This window comes from Orycteropus afer, unplaced genomic scaffold (genome assembly GCF_000298275.1).
Source record: "Orycteropus afer afer isolate SDZICR_OR568_19922 unplaced genomic scaffold, OryAfe1.0 scaffold00017, whole genome shotgun sequence".
NCBI classification, from domain to species: domain Eukaryota; kingdom Metazoa; phylum Chordata; class Mammalia; order Tubulidentata; family Orycteropodidae; genus Orycteropus; species Orycteropus afer.
The window spans coordinates 13,022,603-13,036,994 of record NW_006921604.1 but is presented as its reverse complement, the minus strand read 5'-3'; the positions used below and the strand labels follow the sequence as shown (position 1 = coordinate 13,036,994).

At 37.9% G+C, this 14,392-nt stretch overlaps 1 protein-coding gene across 1 annotated transcript in view; it reads left to right on the top strand.

Moving 5' to 3' along the window:
* The window catches only part of RNF149 (ring finger protein 149), a 35,331-nt gene extending 25,515 nt beyond the window's left edge, over positions 1–9,816 (top strand). Inside the window, exons 4-7 of the mRNA XM_007959539.1 lie at positions 1,662–1,744; positions 3,919–4,015; positions 9,000–9,198; positions 9,770–9,816. Coding sequence (XP_007957730.1) covers positions 1,662–1,744; positions 3,919–4,015; positions 9,000–9,198; positions 9,770–9,816 — 426 coding nt within the window. The remainder of the gene's footprint in view (positions 1–1,661; positions 1,745–3,918; positions 4,016–8,999; positions 9,199–9,769) is intronic.
* The last annotated feature ends 4,576 nt before the right edge of the window (positions 9,817–14,392 follow it).

Genomic DNA, 14,392 nt, shown 5'->3' with positions numbered 1-14,392 from the left:
CTCTTGTGAACTCATTCACAGTTATATATAAATTTACAAACCTTTGGGGATTTTAAAAATCATTTCTTCACTTTTGCATGGCATATGATAAATATGTAATAATACCTTACATTAGGTGTAAGATATATAAAATGTTGCTATAAAGTTAATGGGAGCTCTGGTGGTGTAGTGCATAAGGCATTTGACTGCTAACCAGAAGGCTGGTGGTTCAAACCCACTAGCCACTTCTCGGAAGGAATATTGGGCAATCTACTTCTGTAGAGATACTGCCTCAGAAACCCAAGGAGGGGTCTCTATGAGTTGTGACAACTCAACAGCAGTGAGTTTAAAAAGTTAATATAATTTTTGATAACAATATATACATACAAAGTCAAGTTTCTGCTGGTTTTTTGTTTTGTTTTTTTTTAGTAAGTGCTATTCATAGCTAGGGAGCTCTGGTAGCATAGTGGCTACGGCACTTGACTGCTAACCAGAAGGCTGGCGGTTCAAGTCCACCAGCCACTCCTCAGAAGGAAGATGGGGCAATCTACTTCCGTAGTGATACTGCCTGGGAAACCCAAGGAGGGGTCGCTATGAGTCGGGTCTGACTCGACGGCAAACAACAACAACAACAACAATTCATAGCTAAATACAGTAAAACCTGTGAAAGTCAAAACCTGTGTAAGGCAGAATCCTGTTAGAGAAGGAAAACTCAAATATTTTCCATTAAGAGAGAGTGATGGAAAAGTAGTAAGACTGCACCCTGACAAAGGTGGAAAACTTCTGAAATCTGGAAACACAAGTCAGTTACACAGAGTTCCACCTCTTACAGGTTTTACTGTATATTTTTATATAATTGCATAAGTTTACTGCGGCATGTTCCATGAAACTAACTTGTAGTAGACTGTGACTGGTAGTCCCTCCTCACCCCAGTATCCTGGGAAAGACAACCTCATTGACCCATCTTGGGTCTGATGACCATTCTGTTCCTACCTCCTTTGGTTGATGGGATGAGGCCAGTTGGTAAACAAGGGGGTCAGGTACCTGGAGAAGTAGGGGAAGGCCCAACACTAAAGTCTATTACATATAGATTCTCAGAAGTGACAGTTTTGTCTTGAGGCTACTTCCTCCCCAGCAGTTTTTCTCTTTTTACAATCAGATAGATGAAAAGTGATCATTTAGTTTATAGCTCTTTTTGATGAGTGAATATTTTCATATATTTGGCCATGTGCCTTTTTTCATGTGCAAGTTGCATCTGTGTTCTTTCAGCAAATTCTAATGAAAGTGCTCTTTTCTTAATGCTTTCAGAAAACAGTACTTTATTGAATATTCATTCTCTTTATATTGTAAGTTTTATGTTTGAAAAATAACTTACTTTGCCATAGTAAAGCAAACCATTTTCTTTTCTATATTTTCTTTTAAACATGAGCACTAGTTTAATATTTAAAACAGTGTTAATTTCTTATTAGGTGGATATGACATTTTTTTTTTTCCTTTTCAGCCAACTACTTTAGATAATCTCTTGGTAATGGTAAAAGGCAAACATCTAGTGCAATGTTTAGATATGAAGTTTCAGGTTGTACCAGGAGAGAGTTTTACCCAGGATGGAGTAAGTTAGTTTTACCAAGAAAATACTACACACTAAAAATATAATAAAGTCTTTCTCCTTTTTCTTTTCACAGGGAATTGATGTTGATGCTGAAAATTGTGCAGTGTGCATTGAAAATTTCAAAGCAAAGGATATTGTCAGAATTCTGCCATGCAAGTACGTTCTTTTCACCTCCTGAGAAATACTGATGACATTAAAAATTACTTGCAAGTTTAAGGTTTTTGACAAAAGAGTTACATGTCTTTTATGATACGAAGATCTTACCATTTTGTGATATCTCATCTTTAGAAGAGAAGTTTGGATTTTTAATGTTGTCTTCAAGGCTTTTGTATTGTATTTCTTTAAAATTGTTTGACCCATTATATATCTTGGTCATATATTGGCTTTTAGATTTATTAGCAAGGTTTCAGTAGAATTCTGGGAACTCCATTATTCAATTAGTGATGCAAAAATGTACTGTTGTTGGCAACAAGGAGTCTGAAGCATGAAAACTGAAGGACCCAGAGAAGAGTGCCAGAAGTGAACATCAGGAAGCAGATCAAGAGAGGGCAGTGGTTTGCTGTTACGTGCACCCTGAGTTTGGGTTCTCTTTGGGGTTGTGTAAAATAATAGTCTTTCCTTTGCTCTGATTTCAGTAGGGGTTTTGATTTAGAAACAAGTTGTGGTTTCTGTTTTAATATGAGATACTTAATTAATTGATAAATTTTTAGAAGACTTGCTTTGTTAGCAGAATGGTTTTGTGTGCACGTCCTATAAATGTGCTTTAAGTCTTTGGTCAATTTTAATTTCACTTCACATCTGTTAGAATCAAGTCACAAGTTAATATATAATTGTGTTTTACTTTATGTTAAGTACTTTCATATATATATATACATATATATACATACATACTTTGTATTAAAGTCTTGATATCTCTGTGAAGGAAATGATGGAATAAGTACCAGAATAAGAATTTAAAATAATAGTTTCCTAAATGCAAGGAGCTTGCTTAAATCTATAGAAATTTATGTGGGGGTGGTGGCATGAGTACTTAATGTATTAGGATCAGTTAATTATGTCTTTCTTATAGGAAATCATTAAAACAGAAAAGAATTTTTAGACTAGTTTAGGGTAAGTCTTTATGACTAAAAATTATGCTTAGAATGCTGCATAAATGAGCAGCCTGAGGATAATTTCCTTTTACAGCACTAGGTAATAATATCTTGATCTTTGAGGCAGGTTTTATACTTGACCCTCCTAAGCAGACTTGTGCATCTAAATTATTCAACTGTCAGAATATATTTCCTGGTCCTTACTGGGTTTTTTCATTTCCTTCCCCATTTTTTCCAATACTTTATATAACAACCTCCACCCCCATCCCCAATAAAGCCAAGAAGTTTCTTTTCTGTTTTTGTAAAGATTTTTCATTTGGGTGAGTTTCAGTTTGAAGATGCAAAGGTCAAAAGACAAGTTGTTATATAATTATTATTTTTAACTACACTAGCAGATTTGTAATTGGAGAAAAGGTCTTCAGACATTAAAAATAGTAATAATAGCAGACAGTTATGAAGTATTTGCTGTGTGCCTGGTAGAGTTATAAGCACATTACGTGTTGACTCCTTAGAACAGCCATGTGGTGTAGGTACAACTATTACTATTCCACATTTTGCATGTGAGGAAAATTAGTGCAGAGAGGTTAAGTAACTAGTTCACAGTTATACAGCTATCAGATAGCAGAGGTGGTCAGTTGAGCCCCATCTGTCTGACTCTTAAAACCCATACTCTCTTCACTCTGTATATTTATCATGAATAGAAAACTGTTTCATCACATTGGAGGGGAAGTTAGCCAACTAAGACTGACTAAGTGAAGAAAAGAAATAAATGTCTTTTTTTCTGATTCTAAAAGTGGTAAGTGCTTATTAAAATGCACAAAAAATGTGTAAGAAGAAAATAAGTAATTTTTAAGTTTACCACCCAAAGATGACTTATTAATATTTTGTTATATTTCCATTTGAGTTATATTATGGACATATACAAAGGCATTATAAGCTTATTTATGCCATGTTTATTCCCAGAATATCTTCCTGTAACTTAGAAAGGTGACCTCACATTAGGCTAAAATGAAGCTCAATTTTGAACATAAATTATGCTGTTTTTGTAGACTGAAGAGGAAACTTCCCTTTAAATGCCAGTTTCTGTTTTACGTGAGAAATAGAAATAGTTACATAGGGTGATTGTTTAGACTAGAATGTTGATATTATGTCAAGTAACTTGTGATAAGAGGATGAGTTGATAAAATGTTTTATGTTCCTTTATAAGATATAAAAATAACACATACTTAATTTTTTTAGGCATATTTTTCATAGAACATGCATTGACCCTTGGCTTTTGGATCACCGAACTTGTCCAATGTGTAAACTTGATGTCATCAAAGCCCTGGGATATTGGGTTTGTTACATTTTTGCTTATATTCAATCTCTGCCCCAGTTCTTACTGAGTGATTCAATTTCTTGATGACCAGAGGCAAGAGGAATAGACTAAAATACTCCTCCTGTCCTTGTGGGTGTCTGAAGGTTTCTTCTTTAATGACAATGAATTCTTAAGACATTCCAAAAAAGTGAATGAACTGCATCTGTGATTATAGAACAGTGTGGTAGGATGGCTCCCGGAGAGTTTGTAATTACTTTTAGAGAAATATATTTTGGCATGCTACGCTGAAAAATGTATATATGCTAAATCAGTTCTGTATAAACAAAAATTAGAAAATATTCAAAATTATAGGGGCCTAGTAGATTCTGGGTTAAGAGCTACGTTTTACATATGAGGAAACTGGAATCAACAATTTTTAACACCAGTTCCCCCAGCTTCTGGACCCAAACTCAAATAGCACTTGGGAAATTTATCCTGCTTTGGATTTGTTGCATCACTTTGTGATATTTAGATACAGTTGGTCATAAGGCATTCCTCAGAAGATAGAGACAGTTAGTGCAAAGTGAAGATAATAATATGAGCCCTATGCTAAATGCCTTATGTATATTTATTGTATTTAATCCTCAAAAGCAGCTATATGAGCTAAGAACTATTATTGTTGTTATTTTACTAATTGAAAACTTGAGCTTAGAGAAACTGAGTAATTTGCTGAAAGTCACACAGTAGTTAGTTAATAAAGAACCAGCTTTCAAACACAAGTTTTCTTAAGGGCCCAAGCTCTTAACTGTTAATTACTAAAAAGGGAGAATGTAGAGAAAGTAAATCATTGTGTCTTGGCCATTTATGTTTTTTTTACTGATTTTGAGCCTTCATGTAAGCTACGAGTGTCTCAAAATAACCTTGACTAAATAGTTAATAGTTTAGAAATAAAGATCTTTGAAAAAAATAAAAATAATAATTTAAATATTACATATATAGGGCTGCTGGTGGCACAGTGGTTAATAGCACCTGGCTGTTAACCAAAAGGTCAACAGTTGAAACCCAGCAGCCACTCTTCTGGAGAAGGATGGGGCAGTTCTGCTCAGCCCTGTAGGGTCACTATGAGTTGGAATCAACTCAATAGCATTGATTTAGGGTTCTGTAACAGTGTCACCAAAGAATTGACTTTTGAAACAAAGCACTTATTTATCAGACTGCAAATGTGTTTAACATGTCCTTTCATCTTGTAGCTTAGCATGTCTCCAAAAGATACCTAAGAGACTGCTCCCTTAATAACTACTGTAATTTTCTATGAATTATATATTTTTTTAAGGGTGAGTCCAGAGGGTCATAGCTATAAATAAGTACATATGAAGGGGGAAGGTCAATATTGAAGAACCGTGTGTGCTATTACAACCTCATCCTACATTGATGTGTACAAGATTTTTCTTTCCTCTAGAACTTCCAACAATTCATTTATTCATAGTTTTTAATCATTCTGGTTCTATTGGGCATGATATAACAGGTTCAACTCATCCCCTCTTTGCTCCCAGGGCTAGAGCTTAGTGAATGAGCCTTGGTAGGACAGCATATTTAAATAAGACTACAGTTTTTTTCTTTGCAGAGTTTTAGAAATTTTTACCTTTATTCAATATACTCTGAAGCACATATTAGTTCTTTTCTGTATTAGTTGGTAACTTTAAATGAGCTTTTCATTTCTAGAAAAAGAACACTGACAGTAAAAATTTCACTGAATTTAGCACCGAGACTAATCTCATGAATTTTGTTCTTAGAAATACATCTACATATATATTTCACTTATTAAAAATAAATGTCAGCATTTTGGGAATATTAATTCAAAAGAGCTAGTCTATGCATCCCCTGAAAGCCTAAATTCTTTTTTTTTTTTTTTTTGAAGAACAGAAACCTATAGCAACTTTAACATCGAACTAACTTATCATGCCTTTCTTTCTTTTTTTTTTTTATTTTTTTAATCTTTAGACAAATAAGCCATTTTCTTTAGACCCGGTGGCTGTCCTTGCTTTGGATTTTATAGGTGGCTATGAAGTGCTCTCACATTCTAATTAGTCTCCATTTCATCACAAATGTAGCGAGAGAGTTACCAGCAGTCCTTCCGACAAACTTTATCTTTATGTTCCACTTGTCACTGTTGCTTTAATTCATTCAGCAAGCTTTTGTTAGAGGAATGCCACCTGATTGTCTCTGGGGATGCAAAGGTGAAATCTACTCTTCGGGATTTCATTTTCTGGACAAATGGGAGGGAGTGCTGTGGGAGAGGGAGCTAGGGCATACACACAAGTAATACAGAAAAGAGGTGTTTTTGAAGTGCTATGAGAGCACAGAGAAAGAAGTAAGCCATTCTGCCTGGTGGAAGCGGGGAAGATATGAACCAAACCATTGCCTGAGTCAATTCTGACTCATGGTGACCCACCCCATGTGTGTCAGAACAGAACTGTGCTCCATAGGGTTTTCAATGGCTAAGGAAGATGGGGCAATCTACTTCCATAGTGATACTGCCTCAGAAACCCAAGGAGGGATCTCTATGAGTCAGGTCCAACTTGACGGCACGTAACAACAACAACAACAATTTTTCAGAAATAGGTCACCAGGCTTTCCTTCCAAAGCACATCTGGGTGAACATGAACCTCCAGCCTTTGGTTAGTAGTGAAGCACATTAACCATATGTACCATCCAGAGATGATAACAGGGAGTAGTAGTTTTTTTAGAGAAGGGGCCTTTGACCTCGGTCTTAAAGGATCTGTGAGACAGATCAGCATATTGCAAATACAAATTGTAATGTATTCACAGAGGTGTGAAAACATCTGGAATTCCAGACTGGTAGGTAGTTAAGTTTGGCAGGTATTTAGACGAGCCTGGAAAACATTGGAATCAGGCTGAGCAGAATTTGGGCATTTTCACTACTCAACAGGATTTGTTGCTTGGTGTGTGAGGAGTCAGAGTAGGAGGGAAAATCGTGTCAGATTCTTCAGGTTGTTTAGTTAATTATCAGAAAGTACCCTGCTGTGTGACCTTCAGAGGTGGGCGGGATCTAGAACAAAGGTAGAGCCGAACTGTAGAATGGAGCCCAAGGCCAGCTGTGGTTAGCCCTGAGAGCAACAGAGGGGAGAAGTGCTGTGGTGCAATGACTGTGGGATTTTTACTTAAAACAAAGCTAAGAATATGAATCACATGATCACAGTAACCCTGCAAAAACAAACCAAAACCAGTTTGTCATTGAGTCGACTCCAACTAGTGCAACCATGTGTGTCAGAGTAGAACATGCTCTTGAGATTTCAGTGCCTCATTTTGTGGAAGTAGATCTCCATGCCTTTCTTCTGAGTGCCTCTGAGTGGACTCAAATCTCCCAAGTTTTCAGTTAGTAGCCATGCACATTAACTGTCTGCACCACCTACTAACTTCATTTCATAGGTCACTTTACCAGTAATTTTAACAATAGGGATGAGTTGCTGAACATCCAAAATATATTTTGTGAAATAGGACACTATATGATTTGGATGTTGTGCAAACACTGTATTGAAACTTTATTGGAGCCCACTTTCAGTTGTCCTTGTCAGTGCTGGTGCTGGTGGAGCTGCTGGTAGAGGCTGGAGAAGTGGGCAGCAGCAGCAGCAGCTAGAGGATAGGGGAAGGAGAGAGGTGGAAAGGAAGCTAGCAGGGAGAGAGCAGAGCACATCCAGCCTCACTGCTGTTCTGCCTGCACAATAAGCAGGAACAGCCCACCGCCATTGCCTGTCTACCAGACAAAACCTAAGAGCCTATCGGTGCTTAGAGCCATGTCCTCTGCTTCATCTGCCTATATCCCATCTGTCGTCCAGTGCAGCAAGAGTTTGGGTTTGGGGTACTTAAAACTGTTACCAAACCAAACTCACTGCCATCAAGGTGATTCTGATTCATAGTGACTTACATTGGGTTTCCAAGACTATAAATCTTTAAATCTTTGTGAAAGTAAACTGCCTCATCTGTCTTCTGCAGAATGGCTGGTGGGTTTGAACCACCAACCTTTTGGTTAGCAGCCAAATGCCTTAACTACTACACCACCAGAGCTCCTTCTTAAAACTATTAGAAGGAAATAATAAATAAAAGGAGATCTGCTTTCCCTTCAAAGAATAAAAACCTTATGGGACCATCGACATTGCCTGAATGGATGTTAAGTGACACATATCTGTAATCACAACAAAGCTTTGACCCTGGTATTACAAAGTTTTCTCGATACCCCCCAGATTTTGATATTCAGTGTAGTAGTGCTCATAGAGTCTCCAGCCCTCAGCTTTTGTTGTCTTTTGGGAGAAGGATGGATGTTGGAGGCAGACACACAGTTGATAAAATACTGTGTGTATAAGGAAAGAGCCAGAGGTTTTTTGTTTTTTTTTGAAGTGAACCAAAATACCATGTGAGTCCTCTGTTGTTCAAAAGCCACGGTCACGTAGGAAACCCTGGTGTCTCTCTATGAACAGTATGAGGGCAGTACTTGGAGCGTAAATGATCAGCAGCCAGCCAGACTGATTTACACCCCCTGGTATCACAGCGGGAAAGCACTTGGCTGCTAACCAGAAGGTCAGAGGTTTGAATCCACCAACCATTCCAAGGGAGAAAGATGTGGTAATTTGCTTCTGTAAAGTTTACTTGGAACCGTATGGGGCAATTCCACTCTCTCCTGTAGAGTCGCCATGAGTCAGAATTGACTCAACAGCAATGAGTTCAAAACAACAGGAAAATATGTAACAAAGCTTCACTTTTTCTGTCAATAAATAGTTCTTGTAGCAAGGGAAAAATGGGTTTTAAAATAATAATGGTTAGGTCTTAGAAAGCTTGCTTATTGAGAGGTCCATTCATTCATTTGCCAATGGTACTAGATAAAGGAGTCATTGATGTAACTTTTACCAAATTTTGTTTATAAAAGTTAATGATATTTTGTATAAACAGATGAAGTTCTGATTGTGTTGTTTAAGAAAGGTATTTTCTTTGGTTTCAAATCTTCAAGGGAGAGCCTGAAGACGTGCAGGAGATGCCCACTCCAGAATCTACCCCTGGAAGTGTTTCAGCTGCAAATCTGAGTATTACCTTACAAGACGAAGACAGGAGTGATGGCAGTAATTTACCATCATCTTCCACTGATGAGTCTGTGCATCAGTGCAACACCAGTTTTAAAGATGATGCAGGTGAAAATACAGCACTATTGGGTAAGTAGCTTGCAGATTATAAAGCACTGTAACATTATTAGTAGTTGAAAGAGAATTAATACACAAAATACAAAATAACCATAAGGATAAAAATGAAAACCATTCATAATTCCACTCCTGCAGGTTTTTAATAATCCCACTATTTTAACATATTTGATAAATAATCTTTTCAGATGTTTTTCTGTGTGTCTATATAAGTATATATATTTAAGTTGTTAAAAGAAGTGTGGGAGGGTATCATTTATGTGCTGTTAGGTAACCTTTTCTTATATGAAGCTCTTTCTATATCAATAAATATATACATAATTTTTTATACTAATAGTTTGTTTAAACCATACCCTGTTGAACTTCCATTTTTTCCCTATTATCAGTACCATATTCAAATCATTGCTTTCTGCCATTCTGATAGATAAAAAAAATGGTGTGTTGCATACCCTCTTTTCATATTTGTTGATGACTTATATTTCTTCTCTTGGGATTTCATCTTCGGCTCATTTTTCTATGGAGATAATCAGTTTTTCATTAACTTTTTTGGTATATTTTGCCAGATGGAAGATTTTTTTATTTTTAGGTTTTTCATTCATTCGTGATTCTGCCTTTGACATCAGGTCAACTTAGGAAGGTCTTTGATACCATGCTAACTTGTTGTTGTTGTTAAGTGCTATCGAGTTGGACCCGACTCATAGCAACCCCTCCTTGGGTTTCTGAGGCAGTATCACTACGGAAGTAGATTGCCCAACCTTCCTTCTGAGTAGTGGCTAGTGGGTTTGAACTGCCAGCCTTCTGGTTAGCAGTCAAGTGCCTTAGGCACTATGCTACCAGAGCTCCTGTGCTAACTTAGGAATGTCTAATTTAGGAAAGATTATAGATACTGACCAATATTTTACTTTTATTTGTGATTTTATAAATCTTTATTCACATACTTTGAGGTATAAGACAGGGATTTAGCTCACCTGTTTTTTGAAAAAGGAGCTCCAATGCGCAGTGGTTAAGTGCTTGGCTGCTGTTGTAGTTCTCTAGTGCCACTCTAACAGAAATACCACAGGTGAATGGCTTCAACAAACAGGAGTTTATTCTCTTACAGTTTTGGAGGCTAGAATTCCAAGTTCAGAGTGCTGGCTTTAGGGGCTGGGTAAAAGCCTCTCGACCTTGGGCTTCAGCTCTGCCTCTTCTCCCTGGCCCATTGGAGCTAGAGGCATCTCTTCACTCTGGCAGCTGCTGCCTGCTGAGGCTGACAAGCCCAAGGTCAACAAATAAAATGGCACAGTCCCAATATTACCAAACAACACAACAGGCCACTAGTTCAAATCCAGAGACAGTCTCAAGATTGGCAGGAATATGGTAGGCTGCTAAATGAAGACTTAGCTACATGCAGGGTACATGCATGCCAAAAAGCTGCAGACCATTCCCAAAGCTCCTTCTTATATACTACAAGCAGACCACACCCTAAAGCAGCTACTCAGCTGTTCGGCAGATTCCACCATGGAGCTGATTGCCAGTCTCATCGTGGGGAATAACTGCAGCCAGCTGCCCAGCCACTCAAAACCAGGCCCAGCCAAGTTGACACATATCTTTAACTACCCCCACTGCTAACGAAAAGTCATGGCAGTTCAAACCTCCAGTGCGTCCATAGAAGAAAAGACTTGGTCACCTGGTCTTAAGACAGTTACTGCCTAGAAAACCCTGTGGGGCAGTTCTCCTCTGTCACATGAGGTCACTTTGAGTCAGAACTGAATTGGCAGCACCCAACAGCAACACCTTATTATAATTATTATTACTACTACTAATGCTACTAATAGTGATTTGAGTGAAAGTTTACAGAGAAAATTGGTTTTCCATTCAACAATTCATACACATTTTGTTTTCTGACATTCATTGCAATCCTCACGATATAACAGCTCTCATCCTACTTCCTCCCTGTGTTTACTGTTTCCTCTTGTCCTTTCCTATTCCTTCTTGCCTTCTTAGCTTTATCCCTGGGCATTCTTTATCCCTAGAATGCTACTCTTTCTATCTTATATGGTTGATTGTTCAAATGAGTGCTTGTCTCCCAGGTATTATTGTTCACCCTAGAGGCCTGTCTGTCATTTGGCTGAAAGTTGAGTCACAAGGGTGTATTCATTTCCAAGCTTGAAAAGTGACTCTGGCCATAGTGTCAGGGTTCACCGGTCTGTATCAGACTAGCAAGCCTGGTCTTTTTTATGATTCTGAGTTTTGTTCCACATTTGTCTCCCATTCTATCCCTATTGTGATCCCTTTTAGAGCAATCAGCAGTGGTCGCTGGCTACCATTTCTTCTGGTCTCAGGGTCCTAGAGGCTGGGGTTCATGTGGACCATTAGTTCTTTGGACTAATTGTTTCCTTGCATCTTTGATTTTCTTTACTCTTTGCTCCAGATAGGGAGAGATCAATACTTACACCTTAGATAGCTGTTAACAACAACATTTTTAAAAAAACTTTTAACTTATTATCCTAATACTGTTAAGTGAATAATAATTATTTGTGAATGATACATTTTGATATGTGTAAGAATTGTAAAAATTTTGGGCTTTCTGCATTTTTAAAAATTAATCACTAAATCATTTTTGTTAAGTAAATGAAAATCCCTTTTGAATTTTTATTGGAATTAATCTACAGGTTATTTTGATTAGGAAGAATTGATGCTTTTAATTTGGCACAGTGCCTAAGGCAAACCAGAATGTTGGTAGATCCAATCCACCAGCCATTCCACAGAAGGAAGATGGGGCTGCGCAAACCCAGTGGGGGTCGCTGTGAGTCTGAATTGACTCAATGGCAGTGGGTTTGGTTTTTTTTTAAATTTTGACTTTAAGAGTCCCCAGATCATGCAAAGGTTAAGTGCTCAGCCACTAGCTGAAAGGTTGGTGGTTCAAACTCACCCAGAGGTGCCTCAGAAGATAGGACTGATGATACGCTTCCAAAAGGTTGCAGTCTTGAACACCCTGTGGAGCGGCTCTGCTCGGCCACATAGGGATGCCGTGTGTTAGAATCAACTAGAATCAACTTGAGGGCAACTAACAACAGATTTTTGTTGTTGTTATCCTGGAAGGAAGCATATATTTCCAACTCAGTAAGATTTAAACTGAATCATTTTGTTTATCTTTTAATATATTTAGGATCTGTGAGACAAAGATAGATAGAAATATTAAAACTTAAATTTTAAACCAGGGCCAGAGGAAGAAAGAATACATTGTGGAGGAAAAGGGGAATGAATTTCAGAGAACTGCAGAGTTGGAAAGGTTGATCTGTTGCTGGCATTATTCTCATCAGCTCGCCATTAGCCTCCAACTGTGATTGGACCACCTCACAAGGCACCACTTTCCATTTATAAACTTTTATATGTAGGAATTCCATTATATTAAGTCAAAGCACATACCAGCGTAATTTATTAGCATTGGCTTTAATCTTCAAAAAGGAAAACTAAATTTACTTTCTCTGGTACTTGGCTGCCCTTGAAATGTTTAAAGATAATCTTAGGTTGACAAAAATGTCCTTCGATATGAACTGGTCTCCAGATCACTTTTCATACTGGTTTCATTCTTATTACCTTCTTTTAGTGCATTCCAGTTTGTCAGTGTTTCTCCTCATTGCTTCTTAGAACTGAGATAATGTCATTTGAAGTAGTGGACAGAAATAAAGAAGGCAGAAAAAGAAGCTAGATTATAAAACAGCAGAATGTCAGACACGCCCTAAAGAAGCTGGGTGTGTGCCCCCCCTCCGTTTTTGGACTCACTCTCTTTTTCCTCTTTTTAACTTCATAATGTTTTTGTTCCTATATATTTTTTCATCATTAAATTAGCAGGATTTTTATATGTGATAATGTTCTTTCTGACTGTAAGTTAAGGAGCCCTGATGGTGCAGTGCTTAAGTGCTCAGCTGCTGGCTGAAAGGTTGGCTGTTCAAACCCACTCAGCAACTCAGTGGGAGAGTCTTAGTGACCTGCCTCCGTGAAGATTACATAAGAGAAAACCATACTAACTGCCATAGTAACTGTCACCTGGAGTCGCTTCATCTGAATGGATTCTGTGGCACCTAACAACAACAGTGTTCTTCCTATCTTATCACAGTAACAATAAAAATTGGAAAAATTCATTAAGTAGTCATTAGTCCTTCCACATTGTAGTGTAGATTTACTTACAGTTGATAAAACATTTACTAGAATCTCTAGAACAATTGCAGATACATATGGAGATCATTTATAAAGAAGAATGTGTTATCAGGGTTGGAGGAGGACTCACTAATAACCTGAGATACGCAGATGACACAACCTTGCTTGCTGAAAGTGAAGATGACCTGAAGCACTTACTGATGAACATAAAAGACTACAGTGTTCAGTATGGAATATACTTCAACATAAAGAAAACAAAAATCCTCAACTGAACCAATAAGCAACATCATGATATATGGAGAAAAAATTGAAGTTGTTAAGGATTTCATTTTACTTGGATCCACAGTCAACACCCATGGAAGCAGCAGTCAGGAAATCGGATGTCATATTGTGCTGGGAAAATCTGCAAGGGACCTCTTTAAAGTGTTACAAAAGCAAAGATGTCACTTTGAAGACTAAGGTGTGCCTAACCCAAGCCATGGTATTTTCAGTTGCCTCATGTTTATTTGAAAGCTGGACAGTGAATAAAGAAGACCTAAGAAGAGTTGATGCCTTTGAATTATGGTGTTGGTGAAGAATACTGAAAATACCATGAACTGCCAGAAGAATAAAGAAATTTGTCCTGGAAGAAATGCAACCAGAATGCTCCTTGGAAGCAAGAATGTCACGACTTCGTCTCACCTACTTTGTTTATGTTGTCAAAGGGTCTATTCCCCGGAGAAGGATAGCATGTTTGGTAACATAAAAGCATCAGCAAAAAAAGGGAAGACCCTCAAAGAAGTGGATTCACAAGAAGTGGGTGCGACAATGGGCTCGAGCATAGCAAGGACTGTGAGCATGGCACAGCACTGGGCAGTGTTTTGTCTGCTGTGCACAGAGTCGCTGTGAGTCAGAGCCGACTCACAGCACCTAACAAGAACAATAACGTGGAGGTTATTAATAGTACACCACTGAATAATGGATTCCCTGGTGCGTGCACCTTGCATTGTCCTACTGACCTTCTAGGAGCTCTGGTAGCATAGTGTCTAAGGCACTTGACTGCTAACCAGAAGGCTGGTGGTTCAAACCC